The sequence below is a fragment of the Sturnira hondurensis genome, unplaced genomic scaffold (assembly GCF_014824575.4).
Source record: "Sturnira hondurensis isolate 20B ecotype Veracruz unplaced genomic scaffold, ASM1482457v3 Scaffold0021143, whole genome shotgun sequence".
Taxonomy (NCBI): Eukaryota; Metazoa; Chordata; class Mammalia; order Chiroptera; family Phyllostomidae; genus Sturnira; species Sturnira hondurensis.
Window position 1 is genome coordinate 31,854,594 of NW_028093774.1, and position 23,636 is coordinate 31,878,229.

The following is a 23,636-nucleotide window of genomic DNA, read 5'->3' on the forward strand; positions in this document are numbered from 1 at the left end:
GCCCTGACTAGGAATCTAACTAGCCAGTGACCTTTTGGTTTGCAGGCTGGCACTCAAATCACTGAGCCACACCAGCCAGAGCCAAAATTAAATACATTTTTATAAGAAAAATATATAATCTCTCCACCTAAACACAACTATTTTCAATTTCATATTCTCTTTAAATTACTTCTATATCTAATTTTGTATGATTATAATAATAATACCTATAGAGTTTTGTGTTTTTTAAACTTAAGACCATCTAAAATGTTTTCATAATTTTCAAATTATAATATTTAATAATTACATATATTTAATAAAGTTTATAATCATTTTCTTTAAAATAACCCTACATGTGGCATATTCATATTTTAAAATTTTAGCTATTATAAATAATACTGCAATAAATAATCATGCATACATTTGTTTTCTGCTGATGAATTTCTCTAGGACAAAATCTTGGAATAGGGATTTCTGAGTCAAATAGTATGTACCTATCTTTGGCTCTTCATAGATTCTATAATACTGTTTTTCAATATAAATGTTGAACTGATTTCATTACTAAGCAATACTAAGTATTGTTTGTCTGATTTGATTACTAAACGGTAGATATGTCTATGTTTTAATTCTTTATTTCTATTTTTCCCATGTATAAATTTATTTCTATCTGTTGCCCATTTATCTGTTTTTGTTTTGTTTTGTTTTACTGGATCAAGGGTTTTACTGCAATTCATCATATTTGGTCCCCTTTTCCCCCTTAACTGTTTTGACCCACGTCTCAAGCATATATGCCAATGGATTATTTTTCCAAAGCCAAAGAATTCACTATGAAATATTTCATGTGAAGTTGTATGTTTAGACTTACCTCTAGACAGCATTCCGCAATCCAAAGTTCTCTGAGTTGCAAACAAGTCTCTAATCCTGAAATTTCTTTTATATCTTGAGCAATGATTGTGAGACTTGTTAAGTTAGGAAACAGTGATAATCCGACCATATGGGGATACCCTGAGAAAAACATCTCCAGTTTTGACGTATTTGATCCTTCTTGCACAACCATCTCATACGATAAACCATTGCATAAACACTGTTTTCAAAAAAGAAACTGGCTTATTACCTATTTAAAATAATCAAAAATTATTTTTTGCAGTTAGAAATTATAAACTGTCAATGGCACTGATACCATTTTTTACTCTCACAAGAAGGAATATTGTACCATATATATAATTTTCCTCTGATGCCAAAGGTCACACAGGAGAAAAAATCTCTAGATGAGCTCTAGGAAAAATCTCTAGATGAGCTCAATGTAAAAATATTCCATTTAATATTCTTGCAAATGTGGATGAAAATAAATTTGACTTTAACTCACCAGTTCTTTAATGGTTTCTTCTTGGTTTAAGTTTTCACATTCAATCATCTTCCATTAAAAATAAGGGTCATAGTAATATTGTCTACTAAGGAAAATAAAAAATTAAAATTAATATGAGAGTTAATGTTATTCCACCTTAGGTGCAACTATTTACCTTTGGCTTGAAATCTTTGCACCATACATTACCAAGTATCTCTTAGAAAGTTATTTTTTATTCTGAATTTAATTGTCTCTCCATGATTCTTTCCCATTTGTTACCATTTTACCCCCTGGGTTCAAGTAAAATAAATATAATTTTCTTCCACATTATGAGCCTAATTTACTACTTGAAGAAAATAGTCAACTCTCAGCTGCACCATTCCCTTTCCCCAGTTCATGTCTTTTAGTTCCCTAAGTATACTTAGAGAACAAGGAAAAGAATCCTCAGTGCTTAGTGACATAATCTGGCATGATAATAAATGTTTATTAAAATGAATTAGCTAGCCCTGGCTGATGTAGCTCAGTGGATTGAGTTCGGGACTGCGAACTGAACAACCGTGGTTCAATTCCCAGTCAGGGCACATGCCTGGGTTGCAGGCCAGTTCCCAGCAGGGGACACACAAGAGGCAACCACACATTAATGTTTCTCTCCCTCTCTTCTTCCCTTTCCCTCTAAAGATAAATAAATAAAATCTTTAAAAAATAATAAATAAAAATAATAAAATGAATTAGCTAACTTCTTCATATTAGATAATATGAACTAATTAATACCTAAATAGAGTCAATAAAACCCAGTTTTTTCATAATTTTAATATTTTCATTATATTATTACAGATATATACTATTTTTAAAATATAGGAATCCTGGTTTTAATATTATGACATGACAAAGCAAGGAGTAGAAATGGTATATATTATGATCTCACTTTTTACAGTAACAATTCCCTCGCAGATACATGTGTGTATGTGTATACATACATACATATGTATATGCATGTGCATTTATAATTATGCAAAGAAGAAAATGTGGATAGATCCATACTAAGTTGTTAACACAACTTATCGTAGGTGCAGGTGAAAGTTGATGTAGTTATGGAGGCTGGGTTGGGTGGGGCTAGAGCTAGGCAAAAATAGAAAAGAAAAAAACCCACACTTTTAAAAAAGCATATTTAGTATTGCATAGCATGAATATATAACCATTTATTCAATTCTACTATTGGAAGACATTTGGACTGTTCCCAGTTTGGAGTTAAATAGTGCTTCTCTGAACATTTTTGTCATAAAGATATACATTTCTACTGGGTTTATCCCTACAAGTGAGATGAGAAAGAAATTGTCGTTTCTGCCAACACAGATAATTCTCACAGACACAATGCTGAACAAAGAGGAAGCCATACAATACATATACACTGCGTGACTCCATTCATATAAAATTTGAAAACAACTAATTTCTGGTCTCAGAAGTCAGGACAGAGGTTGCCTGGCAGGGGTCAGTGACTAGGAGGAGGCAGCGTGGAGCTTTGGAGTGCTGCTGAGGTAGACTTCCTGATTTGGGTGCTAGTGAAAGGGGCATATGCTCGCTTTGAGAAAGTAAGAGTAGATTCCTAAGATATATGCTATACTTAAAGGAAATTTTACTTAAATGTTTATTTTAAAAGCATTTATATGCCCACTTTTATTCATTTGTGCAAAGCAATGTAGGAAGTGAACCATGAAGATACATGGGGGAAGAATATCCCAGCAAGTACAAGGACCTAAGGTACATTCAACAAACAGTGAGGAGACCAGAGTGGCTGGAATGGAATGAACAAAGAGGACAATGGTACAAGCTAGAGGAATATACATAAATTGCATTACAGCAAAGAAAAATGGTGGCTAGAGTCCATGTAGTTACCTAACTTCTCTTTCCAAATCCCACTGGAATAACTAGGGAAATATGAAAACAAGAAAGAAGTGTGTAGCAGTGCTAGGAAATATTGATTCCCCAAAATATTGATTCCCAAAAATATTGAGAAAGGTCTTTTAAGTGAAAATAAAGCAAGTGGCATCAGACTGAGAGAAAAGCCCAGCAGCACAAACCAGCCCCAAATCCAATGTATGAGAGAAAGAAGTTTTACATAATTATCGTAAAAACAATTCCCCAGCTCAGAGCAGCAGTGATTGGGAAGAAAGTGGCTGTGGCCACCCAAAGGGACCAAATCAAAGGATTTTGAGACCTACATCATAGGACTGCACAGTCTGTATTTGCAGTCAGGCGTTGTAAACTGGGGACATCGTTCCATCATGCTGAGTTGAGGAGGTGAGTGAACCCAGTCAGCATGACAAAGAAGAGTATCCCAATACACTGGATTCTCTGCTCATTCATTCACTCATTCATTAGTTAAGGTACTAAGGACCTAGTGGTAGTATCTATCAATCAGAGAATGATGGGGTGGGAGAAGAGATAAGACTTCTCTGGTAAGTTAGTATCTGGGCAAAGAACTGAAGGAAATGAGAGTGTGAGCAATGAGAAAAGCTGGGGAAATACATCCAGGCAGAGGAAAGAACAAATGCAAAAAATGGGATGAGAGTATACTTGGTATGTTTGCCAGATAGCATGGGAAATGGAGCACAGCCAGGGAAATGGAGTCTGGTAGGAGGTCAGAGAGGCCTTGCAGGGCCAGGTCATGTGTTGGCCTGTGAGGATATTGGATTTTATTGTGTGTAAGATAGAAAGCTGTATGAGGATTTTGAGTGGAAAAGTAACATGAGCTGTCCTAAGTTTTGAAAAAGATCACTCTAGCTACTCTGTTGAAAATACACTTATAGGGGTCAGGGGCAGAAGCAAGGAGACTAGCTAAGGGATAGTTGTAATAATATGAGTGAGAGAGGATGGTGTTTGGGGTAGGGTGGTAGTAGTTAGGCATGATGAGTAGTTAGATGATGGGCCTATATTGAAGGTAATACTGATCATTCTTTGCTTCCCATTGGCAATTGTCTTATATAGCCCATTCTTGGACAATTTCAAGTTATTACAGCATAGACTGCAGAAAAGGCCAGGCAAGGGAGCACTTAGCAAGGAACGACCTAAAAGAATTTAGCTATCCCATTAGAGGCCAATACATAGACACGGCCACAGTCCTCCCCCCCTAGGCTTATTCAGATGGCACAAAGTAAGGGAGGGCTTGTAGCACCTGTTCTCACCAGGAGAGAAGCCCTACCTTTTGGTTTAATGTCTGTGGACACCAGAGGCAAGTCTGCCTTCCCACCATCACACAAGGGACAATGCCTGCCCTCAGTACCCTCACAGTCACCAAATGGTAATCCAAGTTACCTAGTCTATGTCCAAGGTATCTACTTCAGAAGAAATTAACTGTTCCCTATGTTATTCACTAAATTATAACATGTACTTGAGTGTAGTGTTGGACTTTCCAATCTGTGCTCCTTCTCAGCTCTATTTCTATAGGATTGCACTGTTTTAACTGCCATGAGTTATACGTGGTATAACTGAGTACCACTCATGTGGTATAACATATGTTATATGATGTGTAAATTCCCACATCATATTCTGTTTTGGAAATTTCCTGGCTATTCTTTAATATTTATTTTCCAAATAAGATTTATGATTCTTTTCTATTTGGTTTTTAAAAATTCACATGGGGTTTTGAGACTCCATTGTAAAGATCAATTTAGGAAGAAATTCCATCCTTACAGTACTGAGTCTTCCTTGAGAATAAGGTATAGCTCTCCATTTATTTAAGAAACCTGCTTATTCATGATGGAGAAGTATGCATATGTAGAAAACTAACTTAACCTTGCATTCACCTTGTTTTCCCTTCATAAATACCCTCATTTAAAAAAATTGCTGTAATTCATAGTTAATTAGCAAAACAAAATTTAATTTTAATACTCCAAATTCTTTAATTTGCATAATTAAATCTGAATTAAATCTTGGACCTTCTAGGTTTTAAGGAAGTGGGCTCAAGTGGGAATCAAGGCTTCCAGAGAAAGCTTCTGATTCCATCAAGACATGCTGGCCAGCTTGCACTCACTCTGCTTTGGGAAAGCTCCTTCGGGGCCTGCCCAGCTAAGAGACCACAGGTTTTCTCTAGTCCCTCCAGGGAACCAGGAATCACCAGGGGCACCTATAGCTTTCATCCTTCAAGTCTCAAATCTTTGATTCAGTCACCTGTTCCTGCTGCTCTGGAATGCTGCTGGAAGATTTCACATAACCAGCATGGAGTGGAAGTCACTACAAATGCAAATCTTCTAATTTCAGCTGGATCTTTAACAATAGACATTTTGTATTTTCCTCTTCAACTTCCTTCGCTGGGGAGAGTAGGACTAGAACTACAGATTTGGGACTCATGACATAGGGACTATTCTAAACTCCCACTGCTCTTCACAAGTTCTCAGCAGATTCTTCACAGAGAACAGTGAAGCCATCATACATGCATTTCTTAAATTCTCTCTCCTCCTAAAAATGTACTTCTCTTCCTGACTCCTCCTGTCTTAGTAAAAGTATTCTTCCTCTTGTCCAAAATGAATCTCTCTTCCTAGTTAGTACTAAGCCCATCCTCTTAAGTCTCTTTTGGAATATTGCTCTGTCAACCTTTTCCTCTTTCTTACTTGTTCTCATCTTTTCTTCTTTAGGGCCTCTTTTTCTTTCCATATATGAATGTTAGGTGGTTCCTAACTTAAAAAGCAAGCAAACAAACAACAAACTCTCCTCCTGCCTGTATTCTACAAATAGCTGGTTTTAGATACCTTCACAGAAATATTTTAGCCATTACAGTACTTACTGCCTCCATTCAGTTCTCAGCTCACTGCACTCTTATTGGGGACATCGCAGGCCACTACACTTTCTTTCACCAAGGTCAACAATTATCTAATGGCCAAAGACACTAGGCATGTTTCAGCTCTCAACTTAACTTGGCTTTGACAAGGCATTTGACAATGCTGGTGACTCTTTTCTTTAAATTTCCCTGTATGGTTTAATTTTTTCTCCTTGGCTTCTCTCTGCTTATTATTCACACCTACTTTTCTGATCAATTGTTTCCTTCTTGGTGAAAATTACTGATCTGTAACTTCCTCTTCCCTGTGCAACAAATCTAACTACCCACATGGAAAGCTCCATCTGAATACGCCACAGGCATCTCAAAAACTGAACTCATTATATTTTCCAGACAGCCTGCTTCTCCTAAGGTATGCCTTCTCCTGGTAGATGACATCATCCGTCTAATCATCAATCATCCAAGTCAGAAACCTGGAACTTACTCTCACTGTTTTACTCTTTCTGCTATGTTCACTTGCTCATTAAATCCTTCTGCGTATTTCTCTTAAATGTCTATAAAATGTTTTCCTCCTCTCCATTCCAATTGCCTCTTCCTTGGTTCGGGCCCTCATCATTTCTCCTTAATTGGATGCCCTTCCTATAGTGCACTTCCGGCAAATCCATCCATCCTCTACACTGCTGTGACAGTCAGCCTCCTGAAAGGTAAATGTGCTCGCCCCTGTGCCCTTGGAAGGTGTTCATGGTGTCTGTGCTCTGACTGCTGCCTGTCTCTCAGGCTCATCAATCACAAACTCCCCAGACTTTGGCCACAACTGCATTTCTCTGAACAGGCTGGGGCATCTGTATACTTTGGCGTATACTGTTTCCCTAACCTAAAATGTCTTTAACAATAGACATTGTTAAATGTCTTGATTTGCCTTGATTTTGTGGCATACTCTATGCATCCTTAAAGATTTAAATCAAAGATTTTCTATGTGAAGACTTTCTCACTGGTTGTACTATAATCATTTTCTTCCTTGTGACTCCAGTTAAGGCCTGCATGTATACCCTATATATATGGGGTCTCATTGTATTGTGATGCTTGCAGGTCTTTCCTTGCTATAAGGTTACATACATGCTCATTGAAGGCAGGGACCATGAACTTAACTTATCACAGTATCTGGCACCATGTGTGTGCCAGATACTTAGTGTACATGATCAATCAGAGCATAATAATAATTAGAGTGTAAAAGACCATGTTTCTGTCTGCCATGAAAGCTGGGTAGGGTGTCATTCTAAGAGCATCAGATTTCTTTTCTACAAACTAGAAGCCCTGTATGGTCAAATTGTTTCCTCCCTTGGGTATACAGTGATCAGAATCCATCCATTATCACCGAAGGGCCAAATACCCGAGCAGCTGGAGGTAGGCAGTACAAGTTTAGCCGAGGAGCACTGGGTTCTCTCTGCCCAGTACCTGCAGCAGTGCAAGTATAGGCTGCACAAGTGGCTCTGGGCCACCCTCCCTTTCCTTCTCCTCCTAAACCTTTGCTCTGGTCACTGACGGTCTTGGATAAAGCCACACTACTGTCTCTCATTATTATCTCCACTGCGCCATTCCCAGGCCCTCGGACCTAAACTTTGCTTCTCTCCTGCCTTCCTCCTGGTGTGGCTGGAGACGAACCGGACCTAGGGGAGCAGAGACTCTGAGGGCCAGGCTAGACGTAAAGTATGCCGGAAGGCCACCAGGCGTCAGACACTTACCACATCCCAGAGAGAAGAAGGATTCCGGGGCAATCGAGGCAGAGCAGGGTCCAGAGCTCACTCCGGCCTCTCAATCCTAGTCTAGAAGCAGCAGGTGCGACACCCTCCTTAGCTCTGGGCCTAGTGTGTGCACTCTACCTAGTGGTTGCCTAGGAAACCCGCTCACAGTCTCTAACATCCTCCTGTTGGGAGCGGAAAGAAAGGGGCGGGGAAAGCATCAGCCTAAGGGTTTTGGATCACGTGGTGCCAACCTCCAACCAATCGGCAGAGGCAGGGGTCCACACGGAAGACCCAGCTGGTGCTCCTTGGAAACGGTGGCGTGCTCCCTTACCGCGGGTTTTTGCGTCCTGGTATGCAACTTTTCACCTGCTTTTGCCATCGGAGGACAGGAGTGGAAGCAACGACTTGTGGGCACTGTGGCGGGGACCTAGTCGTTGCCTTCTCGTGTCCTGGTTTTCTCCCATTGAAAGTCTTTGACCCTTGGGGCGTGGAAGCCCGGAGCCTCGCTGCACTGGGTCCCCAAAGCATTGTGCTGTGAGGTCACAAGGAGGCCCAACGACCAGGACAGTTCCTCATCTCCCCTTTGCTATCTACCCGCGACTGCTGCCCGCAGCCGCTGAGCGTAGATGAAGCCTAACCGAAGGATGGTGCAGGCCCCCGGTTCCCTTCGCTAAGAGATGGGCCTTCCCAGTCAGTGTCTTCTTGTTCTCGGACAGACTTTTGAGGGTTTTTTTTTCAAGTATTCTAAAATGTTCAGGGGAATATGAATATATATGTACAAAATAAAGTAAAATTTAAAGAGGGAAAGGGAGGAACTTTTTAAAGAGTAGGCAGAGAGGCTGAGAAATGAACTTAGCACAATAAAAAGCAAATCAAAGTAACGGCAGCTCCCCTTTCATTCTCTAGATCCGCTCAGTCCAATATGGTAGCCGCTAGCCACAGCCACGCGTGGCTCTTGACCACTTGAAATGTGGCTAGTCCTAATTGAGATGTCAAATATATGTAGTATTTTGAAGACTTAATTTAAAAAAACAAAGCATTTTTGTATTGATTAAATGTTGAAATTACAACATTTTTAATATATTGGGTTAAGAAAACTGTATTATTAAGATCCTTTTTAAAAGCTGTGATTAGAAAATTTTAAATTACATATGTGAAACAATGTTTCTGTTGGACAGTGCTACTATATTTTTTGTGGTTCACTTGGTTTGTGTAGAATATTTATGACGTCAAGTTCATGCACACAGTGTCTGCAGTGCTCATGTCCGTCACCAGAGGGCCACCTCATTCAATAGACTATAGTGTTAAACTGCTTTCTTAAGAAAATTAGAGCAGTGCAGATTTTAAAAATGTTTCCATTATCTAACAACTACCAGCAATTAAACATATCTGTCATGATCCAATTAATATGTTGTAAACATAAACGTATAAAAAAAATTTTTTCCTCTATATTTCCCTCAAAGGGCTTTCAGTTTTTGTTATTAATTGGTCAATTAAAAATAAATTCATAAAAATGCTTATGGTTTGTTTATAGGTTTAAGAAATACCAAAGAAATATGATTCATATTTTTACTTTTAATGTTCTCTTCTTTGAAAATCTAGTTGAACAATATGGCCTGTCTGGGCAAATTTTTATCTTAGCATAAGAAAACTAGGTAATAATAGTTTAGAGATCTAAACTTTTAGATTAAGAAGTTGGATCAGAAGTCAAGTAGGTGAATCATCTTCATCAAATGTCTCCTTTGGGGGGGGATGCACTTCTATACTTTTTTTGGATAAAAAGTATAGTGATTATCATAGTATAGTATTACAAATCTGTTGTGGCTTTTCTAACCAGTACAAGACTGGTAGAGGGCTAACACACAGTTTTCTTCATATTGTATAAGCAACTTTAAGAATGGTATTTCTAAGTTGAGCTTAAGGATTTGGCAAGCCAGCAGTTAAGTCAGAGTCCCTATATCACTGTAGGCTAAGAACCACTGGTGACTTGCCAATTTTGTCCCAAGTCGTTCCTAAAGGAAGAATGCTGTGACATATTCCAGATGATGTTTGGAGCAAAAGGTGGTTCCAGTTAAAAGCCATAAGAAGAATACAAAACAGTGATCGATCTTGTTAACCTCCTTTTAGCACTTTAAAGTTTATGATATGGCTGTATGTGTCTGTTCAGAAAAAATGGAAGTGAAACCACTAGAAGCCAAGGAAACAATAAACGTTGTGAGAGAAGACTTCATTCATCTCTCTGTTTCATACACCTGGAAAAAAAACAAACATATAAATTTAATCTATTTATGGGTAAAGGTATCTTGGATCTGAAAACAATTGGGAAGGTATATTACCACTGATTACAACAAACTTACTGGTCACTGACTGATTTAGAAAAGAATCATTTAAACAAACAAGAGGTGACTTTACAGACCTAAATAAGAAAATCTTAAATTGCATTATAATTTAATAATTAAAACCTTTTAAATTGTTAAATTTATTTCCCCCAAACCCCTATGCTTCTTGGTAGTGAACACTGGAGGCATTCAGATTACAAGTTGGCTTTGTAATGCCTTTAAGTTTAATTCCGGAGAACCGAAAGTTTGGAGATTTCAAATGCTAATTCAATTTTTATATCCTTGTTGACATCTGATCCAAAAGCAAATAAATACTGTCAGTTAATGATTTTGTTAGATTACCTGTGAAAATTCTATGTCACATATTTGAATTTGATGTATTACCCACACAAAATGAAGGCAGCACAACTCGGGGTTTACTTGGACAGTGGAAGAGATGCCATATATATAACGTGTATAACGTGCACTTTTTTACCCAAATTTTTGAGGGGAAAACAAGGATGCACATTATATATGGGTATAGTGATCCCATGTATAATGCACACAAAAACCGTGGGTGTGCATTACACATGACAAAATATGGTAATTATATGGCACTTCTAAGGTCATCAGCAGAGGCACTCTTGTTATTAATGTCTGGCAGTTAATATATGCATATATCATTCAGTTAAAAGTTAGGAGTTGTTCTGAAGTAAAGTTTTAATTAGACCAACAGAATGCTATTTCTTTTTTTTTTTAGATTTTTATTTATTTATTTATTTTTAGAGGGGAAGGAGAGAGGGAGAGAAACATCAATGTATGGTTGCCTTTTGTGCATCCCCTGCTGGTAGTCAGCCTGCAAGGAACCGGTTTGCAACCCAGGCATGTGCCCTGACTGGGAATCGAACCGCGATCGTCTGGTTCGCAGGCCCGCGCTCAATCCACTGAGCTACGCCAGCCAGGGCCAGAATGCTATTTCTAATGGATCTATCTAAAAATGTTAAATAATCTTTGTCCATAAATTGTTGATGTATAATTAAAATTAATAGCTTTTCTTAAAAGGCAGCCAGCATGGAATTATAATGAGGCACTGACTCTCAGACAACATAACCTCCTCATTTTACCATCTCTTTTCTATATTTGCATGTAGCTCTAAGGCTGCAAATTGAGGGACAGTGAATTTAAGCAGAGATGATAGTTTTAATTCACTAGAGAGCTGACTAGTTCTTTATGTGCAGAATTCTTTCCTCTTTCCCTCCTTTTCTTTTTTAAAATAATGTATTTTATTGATTATGCCATTACTGTTGTCCTATTTCCCCCACTTCATTCCCCTCCACTCTGCACAACCCCTCCCACCCACATTCCCCCCTTTAGTTTATGTCCATGTGTCATAAGTTCTTTAGCTTCTACATTTCCCACACTACTCTTGCCCTCCCCCTGTCTATTTTCTCCCCACCACCTATGCCACTTATTCTCTGTACCTTCTCCCCACCCCTCCTCCTCCCACTTCCCTGTTGCTAACCCTCCATGTGATCTCCATTTCTGTGCTTCTGCTCCTGATCTAGCTGTCTGCTTAGTTGGCTTTTGTTTTAGGTGTGGTTGTTAATAACTGTGAGTTTGCTGTCCTTTCGCTGTTCATATTTTTTATCTTCTTTTTCTTGCATAAGTCCCTTTAACATTTCATATAATAAGGGCTTGGCGATGATGAACTCCTTGAACTTGACCTTATCTGAGAAGCACTTTATCTGCTCTTCCATTCTAAGTGAAAGCTTTGCTGGAAAGAGCAATCTTGGCTGTAGGTCCTTGCCTTTCATGACTTGGAATACTTCTTTCCAGTCCCTTCTTGCCTGTAAGGTCTCTTGAAAAATCAGCTGACCGTCTGATGGAAACTCCTCCCTCCGAAGTGGACAGTAGGTGACTGTCCCCTTATCTCTTCCTACTTCTAGAATTCTCTCCTTCATTTTAATCTTGGGTAATGCAATTATGATGTGCCTTGGCGTGTTGCTCTTTGGGTCCACCTTCTTTGGGACTCTCTGAGCTTCCTGGATTTCCTGGAAGTCTATTTCCTTTGCCAGACTGGGGAAGTTCTCCTTTATTATTTGTTCAAATAAGTTTTCCACTTGTTGCTCTTCCTCTTCCCCTTCTGGTGCCCCTAAAACTAGGATGTTGGAACGTTTAAAGATGTCCTTGAGGTTCCTAAGCCTCTCCCCAATTTTTTTGAATTCTTGATTCTTCAATCTTTTCTGTTTGTTTGCTTGTTTCTTCCTTTTGGTCCACTCGATTGATTTTAGTCCCAGTTTCCTTCCCATCACTATTGGTTCCCTGTGCATTTTGCTTCATTTCACTTAGTATAGCCTTCATTTTTTATGTAGTTTGCGACCAAAATCAACCAGTTCTGTGAGCGTCCTGATCACCAGTATTTTGAACTGAACATCTGATAGGCTGGCTATCTCTTGGTTGCTTAAAAGTATTGGCTCTGGGGCTTTGATTTGTTCTTTTTTTTAATTTTTATTTTTTTAATTTTAATTTTTATTTAATTCTCGTTCAAGTACAGTTTTCTGTCTTATATTTGATTTGTTCTATTTGAGCCATAATTTTTTGGTCAGGTCTTGCCTGTTAAGTATGAGGGGTGGAGCCTTAGGTGTTCACCAGGGTGGGGCAACCTATGTTGCTGGGTTGTGACACTGTATGTGGGGGTGATGTCAGAGAGGGAGCAATGGCGCTTGCTCTGTTCTCTCTTAGATTTCAGTCTCTTCTGTCACTTTCCACAAGCAAATTGGGGCCTTCTGGTGCTGGTTCCCGGGTGGGTGGGCTTGTGTATGTTTTAGGACCCTGTGAGTCTCTCCGATAAACTCTCCTGTGAGGCTGGGAGTCTCACAGGACACTCTGACACCTCAGCCCCCACAAGTGTTTTCAATCAGTGCGTTTAGGCTTTATTTCTCATCTCTGGGGCCCTGGGTTGCCTAGTCTGTCTTGCTGCCTGTTTTTGCCTGGTTTATCTGTGCGCGATAAACACACACACCATGTGTGTTCGTGGTCAGCCAGCAGCCTTGTGCACCTCACTGGGTCTCCTCATTTCCTCCCTGTGCCCGGGGTCTGCTAGCCCCAAGCTGCCTGTGCACCCAGGTCTGCCATCCACTGCCTTTTCCTGCTGCAGCCCCTCTCTGCCAGCCGCCGACTCTGCCCCTCTTACTGGTGTGGATGAATGGTTGTTGGACTTCCATATAGTTCAACTTTCTGTCTGTTTTGGTTGTGTTTTTGTTTCTAAATCTTTATTGTTCTTAATTTTGATTGTGTGAGGAGGCAGTGTTTCCATCTACGCCTCCATCTTGGCCAGAAGTCCTCCCTCCTTTTTTTGTGTGTCTTTTATTTATATCTCAAGCTCAGAAAATTTATTGTATTTCTCTGGTCACAGCACATTATCATCATTTGTCCACATAAAACTCTTATTTTAGTTAATCTCCAATTTTTTTCTTTAGTCCCACCTCTACTCCAACCACGGGGACAAATTTAATGCATCTTATAAACCATGGGTACAAATTTAATGCATCTTATAAAGGCTTCTGCATTTATCTTTGTACCTGTCTTTGTACATTAGCTTGGTGTGTCAGTCAATGTGGCCCTTACTAAATTAGCTTGTTCCTTGAATTCTTCTGTCACTGCCCTGTTCCTGCCACAGCTGCCTTCAGTATCTTTGAACCCCCTCAGTCTTAGCTCTTCTGGCACTATACTGTCTGTAAATATCCAACCAGCTACCTTCTATTATTAATTGCTCCCAGATCTACCAGTTCTTTCTGGGTTCTTAGCTATAAACAATTTTCCCTGACCTACCTGACTACCTTGCCCATGACTAGCTGCTCTCCGCTGTCTCTGGTTGCCTTAGCCTACTCTGATCTTGGTACCAGGAGGAACTTAGAGCCCATGAACTGATCTTTGGCTTAGTCTTTGGACAATTTGGTGCTGTTCTTAGTTGTATTAGCCTGTTTTTGTCAGTGAAAACATGGCCCTGTCCCAAATAATGCTTTGAAGCCTTATGTTGCTTTAGTGGTGTTCAAGGGCCTTTCCTCTCCCATATCATATAACTTTGGGTGGTTGGAAGGGGCAAGAGATGGGGAATGGTAAACTTGTGGAATAGGTTTGTAAAAATGCTGAGTCAGGGCTGAGTTAGGAAGGATGCTGCTACTAATAATTTTTAAATTTTATAATTTTATAAAATTTAAAATTAAATTTTATAATTTTTTAATAATTTTTAAATTTTAGTGTATGTAAGAATAACTTAAGGTACTTATTTAAATTATACATCTTTGAGCCCATTTCCAGTGGATCTGACTCAGTAGATCTGGGGTAGGGTCCAGGAACAAACATGTTAAGCTAGAAAGTCAAGTGATTCTGATGTAGTTGGTCTCTAGCCCATACTTTGAGAAAATATTCCTCTATGGTGTGTTCAAAACATATGCTTGGGGGAGGAAAGACTCGAATAGTCGGGGTATACTAGAATAGATGAAAGATGGATCATCTTTGTGGCTTTCAAATGCCTTTTAGGTCATTTATGGTGCTTGGCTTGCTTTTCTTAAGCATTTTGGTAAGTTTGGAAGTCAGGATAGAGAAATATGGAAATAACTATATATATCATATATATATATATATCATGATATTCTACAAACCCCAAAAGTACTAGAGACTGTTGGAGCTTGGTGTCCTGACCCAATCCTGTATAACATTGAATGTCTTGAGAGAAGATAATTCCAGATAACTGACCTTTACAGTCTCGTATTTGGATTGAGTCAGCTCAGAAAAGGGCAAGTATTGCTAGCAACAATTCAGGATTGTACAAGTGAATGGGCCAGGTCACTGGAGTTGTGTGACAACCATCCAGAGTATGATTGTACTCTGATTCAGTATACACCAAAGGATAGTGTACCTCAGATGGGGCACTGTCACAGAAAATCAGAAGAAAGTCTCAGAGTACCTGCGTCATTGTATTCTGGGGGGGTGAACATACCCTATAGGAAGTGGGCTCCTAGAAACAGGATGGTAGCTTCAGTGGTACTACAAGTGTAGTTTTGATACTTGCAGCATATCTCAGGAATGCTTTGCTTGGCTGCAGGAAAACCATACGCATTGCAGGGGAGCAAAATGCCAGCTCTGAGGCAGACCACAAATTCTGAAACCTATAGGAAAAAGTGGGATATATAATACACTCAGGTATAGTCTTTTAGTAACACTGAATAGTTATTATGGGTAGCTAATTCTCAAGGTTGGCCACCAGTGGTTTTAATTTCAGTGGGGCAGTGAGGGCTGCTGCAGTGTGTGGCTCCTGAGGATTCCACATAGAATGCAATGAGCATGGAGCTTTATGGAATATTTTTAGTATAGTAACATTGGGAACAATATTAGGTAGAAATAGATGTGGTCCCTAGTTATCAGCCCCAGTTTATAGTTTCTGAAGCTTCTTAGGTTGGTTGAACTTGTTGGGTGATAGATGCAGGTGCTAGGGTTGCTCTGTGATGAGATCCTGTGTGAGGGGCCCCATTACAATAGAGCTGATTTTTTCCCACTCTGTCTCTCAACTTGGGGCCTATAGATGGCATATGAGATCCCCTGCCAAAATGCAAAGAGGAAGAGAAAACTGGAGTCAGATTAGTTTATATCAGTTTAAGATGGTCCCCAAGGAAGCCACCAAGTTTGAGAATAATTATGCAGACACCTGAGCTAGCATTTAAGGATCGTTGAATCAGCTCCGACCAGTAGGCAAAGTAATCTGGAGAGAATCCACTTAGGTGATCCAAATGGACTGAGTATTCAGAACTTCCTTAAACTCATTATCTAGAGTAGCTTTACCCCATTCCAAACCGAGTGAGCTAAATGAAATGAGCAATCTAGGCAAAGACTAAGCTATGGTTCTGCTATCAACACTGAAGCTTCCACATCCGTCACTACCACTAAGCATCTTTCAAAATCCACCCCAGTTAAGCTGTGGATTTCCCTTAGCAGCCTAGCAGGAGTCTGTATTTTATTATCACTGGAGATTTGAATCTTTAACTCTCCTGAAGAGGTGATTTCTGTGCTGAAATATCTCAGACTTCAAGGAATCTGTACTTTTTGATATTTAGGAATATTAGGACCTTCCACATGGCCTTGGTATTCCCAAGTGGTATCCCTCTGTTCATATTGGGGTTTAATGAGCAGGGTAGGCATGGATTACCAGAACCTGAGAGGTTAACTTCAGAACCTGCACGTGCCACAGCTGCACAAAAACCTCTATCCCATGAGTGATAGCTGTAGAGAGCAGGAAACCAAGGAATGGAGAGCTAGTTGTAGGGAACTGGTCTGTTTGGCAATGGCAAATGTAACCCAGCCCTATTGGAAAACCAGCAGGCACGTGTCAGGACACAGGAGCCAGACCCACAGATCAGCTTTCCCCTGGGAAACCAGGCCTGCATTGTACCTAGGCTGCTTTGGGGCTTGCTTTTGCTAAAACTCCCTCATCCTGAATTGAAGCTGAAAATGTTTACTGCATATCTTTAAAGTAACATCCTAAAGTCTGTGCTAATTCTCCCAAGGACAGAGTGTAACCAGACCAATCACTCTTATCGTTCCCTTGCATTTGCAACATTTTTCTTTGTTAACCTGTGAGAAGTAATCAGCAATATCCTTTCCTTTGTAATCTGTAAAAAGTAATCACCTAACGCAAACCTGAGCATAATGAATGAGAACCTTCTTTGATGTATTGCTAAAAGTGATAAAAGCCTGTCCAGACAAGGGTTGGGGCACTCTCTCACTCAGGGTGGCCGTGCCGTTCCTTTTTCTCCACAGGACTTCTGCAGTCCCTGTGAATTTGTTCATTGCATCCACAACATATGGACCCCACTGGATGGAACCTGCATCACTCATGGCTCAGTTTTATCTGGGAAGTGGATGGAGACTTGCAAGGTGAACAGAGGATGAAGTGGAGCTTCAGGAGGCCAAGTCACCAGTAGTAAAGCCACACCTGAGGGAGAAAGCAGGGACTGGAAGCTGAAGTCTAAGACGCTCCAACTCCAGAAGGAAAATAGGGGTCAAAGCCAGGACCCAGGATATCACAGGACCTGGAGGTACCTGGTGGAGACCCTGGGCTGGTATATCATGACAGGTATGGGAGAGCAGCATCTCTTAGGGGAGACTTTGCTTAGTCTGAAGGATCTTCAAGTGTCTTCTTCTAGTGAAACTCCTCAACTTTCTTTATTCAGCTGTAATATATTAAGTATCTACTATATGCTAGTCACATCTAAAAAGTATGCACATAAATTGGTGAGAAAAAAAGACATCCAAGGACTCAGTGATACCCTGTGTAATACAACATATAGTGTGTGTGGGGGCTCCACCTGCAGGGCCTCCCCAGCCACCATGGATGAGAATGAGTCTACCAGGACATGATTTGCTTGGGGAGGAAAGGTGGCTGATCTCGAAAAGGAGAAGGGTCCAGAGCCTTTTCCTCAGTGGGCTTTTATTAGGTTCATTTTGCACAGGAATACAGATAAAAGCTCATTAATCATTACCAGGCAATAGGGATCAAACAATACAATAACATACAAAGAACTCTGAGGGCTTATTCTGAGTCAGGGTCTGTTAGCTAAAGGGCTATAAAACTTTGGGAAACAAACTCATTTCCTGCTCGAACCTTTATCATTTAATCGAGAGCATTCTTAACAAAGCAGGTTTCATAGGATTTTATATATTCTTTTTTAGGCCTGATCACCCGGGGAACCTGCCCTTTCCAGCACAGGGCTGCACCACCCTCTGTCATTGTTTCATGCTTAAGTCAGGCAGGGGAAGTCAGCCAAGAGATTAGGAGACTTCTTGCAGACAGAATTAGGACTCAGGCTATGTCAAAGCTGAGGGGCGAGGGTCCATCACCCCCTTTCTCCATAGCCCTCCAAGTTTTTCCCTGGGGCCTCCACGTGATCATGCCTGTCTTAGGTCGTTTCCTCCTTGGGGAATCTTACCCATTATTGGCTAACTGATCAAGCACTGGGGACCAGTTATGAAAAAAGGAGCAGAAGCGGCACTCCTGCCAGGGAGATAAGCTTTGTCTCCTTAGTGGCTTATGGTCCAAAGGTTGCTCACAGCCTTAGCCATGGCAGAGTTACAGCTTCTGAAACCAGGCAGGGCAGTTCCTGACAGTACAGGAAGAAGTTTATTTTCACAGGATCAAAAATAATTCTTAGTCAACCAGTATCAGTCTTCACGATGCTCTTTCACAGCAGTGCTCCTGGCAGGGACCCAGGTGGTCTGCCCCACACAGCTATGTTTTTGTTTGTTTTGTTTTGTTTTGTTTTCAGATAGCAAAATTTGAAGTTAGGCATAGAGCTGCATTGCTCATGGAAAGGTATACATGGGCTTTTCTTGATGCTGTCAAATGCATAATCCTTATCTCCCTCTGGCTTACTGGTAGCCTGTACTGCTCCTTTCATGAACTGATCCTTGACGCTTAAGATAAACTTATGTGTATACTCTATAAGCAAAACTTATCAGCACCTAAAAGATGAAAACAACAACAAGATGCTGGCTGATTATCTTAGAGACTTTTCATATAGCATCTCTCTTTTTTTTTTGTCTAGGGAATTAAGAAAAGATGAAGGTAAAAGTTTAAAGAAAAAATACTTTCACAATCTTTTAAAAAAAAGATTTTATTTATTTATTTTTAGGCAGAGGAGAAGGGAGGGAGACAGAGAAGAAGGGAAACATCAATGTGTGGTTGCCTCTTGTGTGCCCTCCAATGGGGACCTGGCCTGCAACCCAGGCATGTGCCCTGACTGGAAATCAAACCAGTGACCCTTTGGTTCATAGGCCAGCACTCAATCCACTGAGCCACACCAGCCAGGGCTGTTTTTATGATCTTAAAGATAACTTCTGTTACAATATTACAATCTCCAAGGATGACTGGTCTTGTTCATAGTTTAATGAAATGTATTCAGCACTGGAAAAGCTAAGCATGTTCTTAGTGTCAAGGACCTGTGACTGCATTCCCGGGGGCTGTCCTCCCAGGGCAGTGTGGAGTGCTGGCTACAGTCTTCTTTCCTTACCAGAATCTAAGCTCAGCTTAGTAAAACTGTCTGAGTTTTACTATGAGATATGAGCATTCTATGAATGCCAAGTTATGTATTTTGGGTTGTTGCTATTTACAACAGTACTGACCTGACAAATTAATAAAGTCAAAATGCTAAACTTTCATTACCAGAGTAGGAACTAGAGTAGGAACATTTGACAGACAGGAAGATCTTCTTGACGTCTCCACAGTTAAGCTGCACAGGAAGCCATGATTCTACTGAAAGGGAATCCAAGCAGCAACCTTTCACTTCATGTGATGGTGTCCAACTTACTGAGCCACACTGGTCTGGGTGAGAGAGTTGGCCTCTTGCTATTAAAACAGAAAGTGAACGCTTGACTGATGTTCCAGTATGCTATCCCACTTCAAAGGAACAAAGTTTGTCATAAATGGGAAAATACTCAGCAAAGTGGGAATAGATGGAGCATTCCTCAACATAATACAGGCCATATATGAGAGACCTACAGCCAACATCATACTCAAGGGGTAAAAACAAAAAGTTTTCTCACTAAGATCAGGAATAAGACAAGGACACCACTGCTTTCACTGCTCCTATTCCACATAGTATTGGAAGTCCTAGCCACAGAAATCAGACAAGAAAAAGAAATAAAAGGCGTCCAAATGGGAAAGGAGGAAGCAGAACTGTCATTGTTTGCAGATGACATAATAGTGTACACAGAAAATCCTATAGACTCTACCAAAACACTATTCAACCTAGTAGGTGAATATGGCAAAACAGCAGGATACAATGTCAATATTCAGAAATCAAAGCATTTTTGTACACCAATAATAAAATATCAGAAACAAAAATCAGGGGAAAAATACCTTTGATACAGCAATGAGAAAAATAAAGTGCCTAGGAATAAACCTAATCAAGGAGGTAAAAGACCTGTACTCAGAAAACTACAAAACACTGAAGAAAGAAATGAAGACACAAACAAATGGAAGCATGTACCATGTTCATGGATTTGAAGAATTAAAATAATCAAAATGTCTATACTACCCAAAGCAATTTATAGATTCAATGCAATCCCTATTAAAGTACCAATGACATATTTCACAGATATAGAACAAATATTTCAAAAATCTATATATAACCATAAATGACCCCAAATAGCTGCAGCAATTTTGAGAAAGAAGAACAATGTAGGAAGGATCACAATACCTGATTATCAAACTGTATTACAAGGTCACTATAATTAAAACAGCCTGGTATTGTCATAAGAACAGACAGATAGACCAATGAAACAGAATAGAGAGCCCAGAAATAAACTCAAGTCTCTATGGTGAATTCATATTTGAAAAAGGGGGCAGAAGCATAAAATGGAGTAAAAATAGCCTTTTCAACAAATGGTGTTGTGAAATTTGGACAGCTACATGGAAAAAAATGAAACTTGATCACCAACTTACACCATACACAAAAATAAATTCATGGTGGATAAAAGGCTTAACTATAAGTCATGCCACAATAAAAATCCTAGAGGAAAACATAGGCAGGAAAATCTCAGATATTCCACTCAGCAGTATTTTCACCAATATGTCCCCTAGAGCAAGGGACATAAAGGAAAGAATAAACAAGTGGGACCTTGTCAAAACAAAAATCTTCTGCATGGCTAAAGAAAACAGCATTAAAGTGAAAAGAACCAACTGTATGGGAAAACATATTTGCCAGTGATACCTTGGACAAGGGTTTAATCTCCAAAATATATAAAAAACTCATATGACTCCACTCCAGGAAGACAAACAACCCAATTAAAATATGGGCAAAAGACCCGAACAGATACTTCTTCAAAAAGGCCCAGAGGCATATGAAAAAATGCTCAGCATCATTAGGCATCAGAGAGATGCAAGTTAAAACCACAATGAGATACCACTTCACACCGGTAAGAATGGCCATCATAAACAAATCAACAAACAAGTAGTGTTGGAGAGGATGTGGAGAAAAGAGAACCCTAGTGCACTATTGGTGGGAGTATAGACTGGAGCAGCCACTGTGGAAAACAGATGGAACTTCCTTGAAAAACTAAAATTGGAACTGCCTTTTGACCTGGCAATTCCACTGCTGGGATTATATCCTAAAAACCCTGAAACACCAATCCCTAAGAACCTATGCACCCCAATGTTCATAGCAGCACAATTTACAATACTCAAGTGCTGGAAGCAACCTAAGTGTCCATCAGTAAATGAATGGATCAAAAAACTATGGTGCAGGAGGACTTCCAGCCAAGATGGAGGCATAGGTGGAAGTATTGTGCCTCCTCGCACAACCAAAATTAAGGACAACAAAGATTTAGAAACAAAAACACAATCAGAACAGACAGAAAATTGAACTGTATGGAAGTCCAACAACGATTCATCCAGACTGGTAAGAGGGGCAGAGTCAGCAGCTGGCTGAGAGGGGTCGAGGCAGGAAAAAAGCGGTGGCTGGCAGACCTGGGTGCGCAGGCAGCATGGGGCTAGCAGACCCCAGGTGTGGGGAGGAAATGAGCAGACCCAGTGAGGTGCGCAAGGCTGCTGGCGGACTGCGGTCACACACGTGCAGATAAACCAGGCAAAAAGAGGCAGCGAGACAGACCAGGCAACCCAGGGCCCCAGAGATGAGAAATAAAGCCTAAAAACACCAATTGGAAGGGTGCCAGGAGAGATTCTCAGCCTGACAGGAGAGTTTGTTGGAGAGACCCACGGGGTCCTAGAACATACACAAGCCCACCCACCCAGGAACCAGCACCAGAAGGACCCAATTTGCTTGTGGGAAGTGACAGAAGGGACTGAAATCCGAGAGAGCAGAGCAAGCGCCATTGCTCCCTCTCTGACACCACCCACACATGCAGCATCACAACCCAGCAACATTTGTTGCCCCACCCTGGTGAACACCTAAGGGTCCACCCCTCATACTTAACAGGCGAGACCTGACCAAAAAATTATTTCTCAAACAGAAGAACAAATCAAAGCCCCAGAGCCAATACTTTTAAGCAACCAAGAGATAGCCAGCCTATCAGATGCACAGTTCAAAATACTGGTGATCAGGAGGCTCACAGAACTGGTTGATTTTCGTTGCAAATTAGATGAAAAAATGAGGGTTACACTAAGTGAAATGAAGGAAAATGCACAGGGAACCAATAGTGATGGAAAGAAAATTGGGACTCAAATCAATGGAGTGGACCAGAAGAAAGAAAGAAACAACCAAACAAACAAAAGAATGAAGAAACAAGAATTCAAAAAAGTGAGGAGAGGCTTAGGAACCCCCAGGACATCTTTAAACGTTCCAACATCCGGATTATAGGGGTACCAGAAGGGGGAAAGAAACAGCCACGAGTGGAAAACTTATTTGAACAAATAATAAAGGAGAATTTCCCCAGTCTGGCAAAAGAAATAGACTTCCAGGAAGTCCAGGAAGCTCAGAGAGTCCCAAAGAAGTTGGACCCAAGAAGGAACACACCAAGGCACATCATAATTACATTAGCCAAGACTAAAATGAAGGAGAGAATTCTAGAAGCAGCAAGAGATAAGGGGACAGTCACCTACAAAGGAGTACCCATCAGACTGTCAGCGGATTTCTCAAAAGAGACCTTACAGGCAAGAAGGGGCTGGAAAGAAGTATTCCAAGTCATGAAATCCAAAGACCTACAGCCAAGATTGCTTTATCCAGCAAAACTTTCATTTAGAATGGAAGGACAGATAAAGTGCTTCTCAGATAAGGTCAAGTTCAAGGAGTTCATCATCACCAAGCCCTTATTATATGAAATGCTAAAGGGACTTATATAAGAAAAAGAAGATGAAAAATATGAACAGTGAAAGGACAGCAAACTCACAGTTATTAACAACCACACCTAAAACAAAAGCAAACCAAGAGGACAGCTAGATCAGGAGTGGAACCATAGAAATGAAGAACACATGGAGGGTTAGCAACAGGGGAGTGGGAGGAGGGGTGGGGAGAAGGTACAGAGAATAAGTAGCATAGGTGGTGGGGAGAAAGTAGACAGGGGGAGGGCAAGAGTAGTGTGGGAAATGTAGAAGCTAAAGAACTTATGACACATGGACGTGAACTAAAGTGGGGGATGTGGGTGGGAGGGATTGTGGAGGGTGGAGGGGAATGAAGGGGGGAAAATGAGACAACTGTAATGGCATAATCATTAAAATATATTATTAAAAAATAAAATAAATTTGAGCCAAAGAGCACAAAGGAAAAAAAAACAACTATGGTGCACTTACACAATGGAATACATGCAGCAGAACAAAAGAAGGAGCTCCTACCCTTTGGAAAGCATGGATGGAACTGGAGAGCATTATGCTAAGTGAAATAAGCCAGGCGCTGAAAGACAAATATACCATCTCACCTTTAAGTAGAACCTAATCAACAAAACAAACAACCAAGCAAAATATAACCAGAGAC

The 23,636-nt window shown here is 40.3% G+C and overlaps 1 protein-coding gene across 1 annotated transcript in view; it reads right to left on the reverse strand.

Annotated features, from left to right (window-relative positions):
* The window catches only part of LRRC9 (leucine rich repeat containing 9), a 96,644-nt gene extending 88,514 nt beyond the window's left edge, over positions 1-8,130 (reverse strand). The window contains exons 1-3 of the mRNA XM_037031771.1: positions 7,838-8,130; positions 1,346-1,427; positions 845-1,063 (exon numbers count right to left, since the gene is read on the reverse strand). Of these exons, the coding sequence (XP_036887666.1) occupies positions 845-1,063; positions 1,346-1,393 (267 nt within the window). The 5' untranslated portion in view covers positions 1,394-1,427; positions 7,838-8,130. The remainder of the gene's footprint in view (positions 1-844; positions 1,064-1,345; positions 1,428-7,837) is intronic.
* Between the last annotated feature and the right edge of the window lie 15,506 nt (positions 8,131-23,636).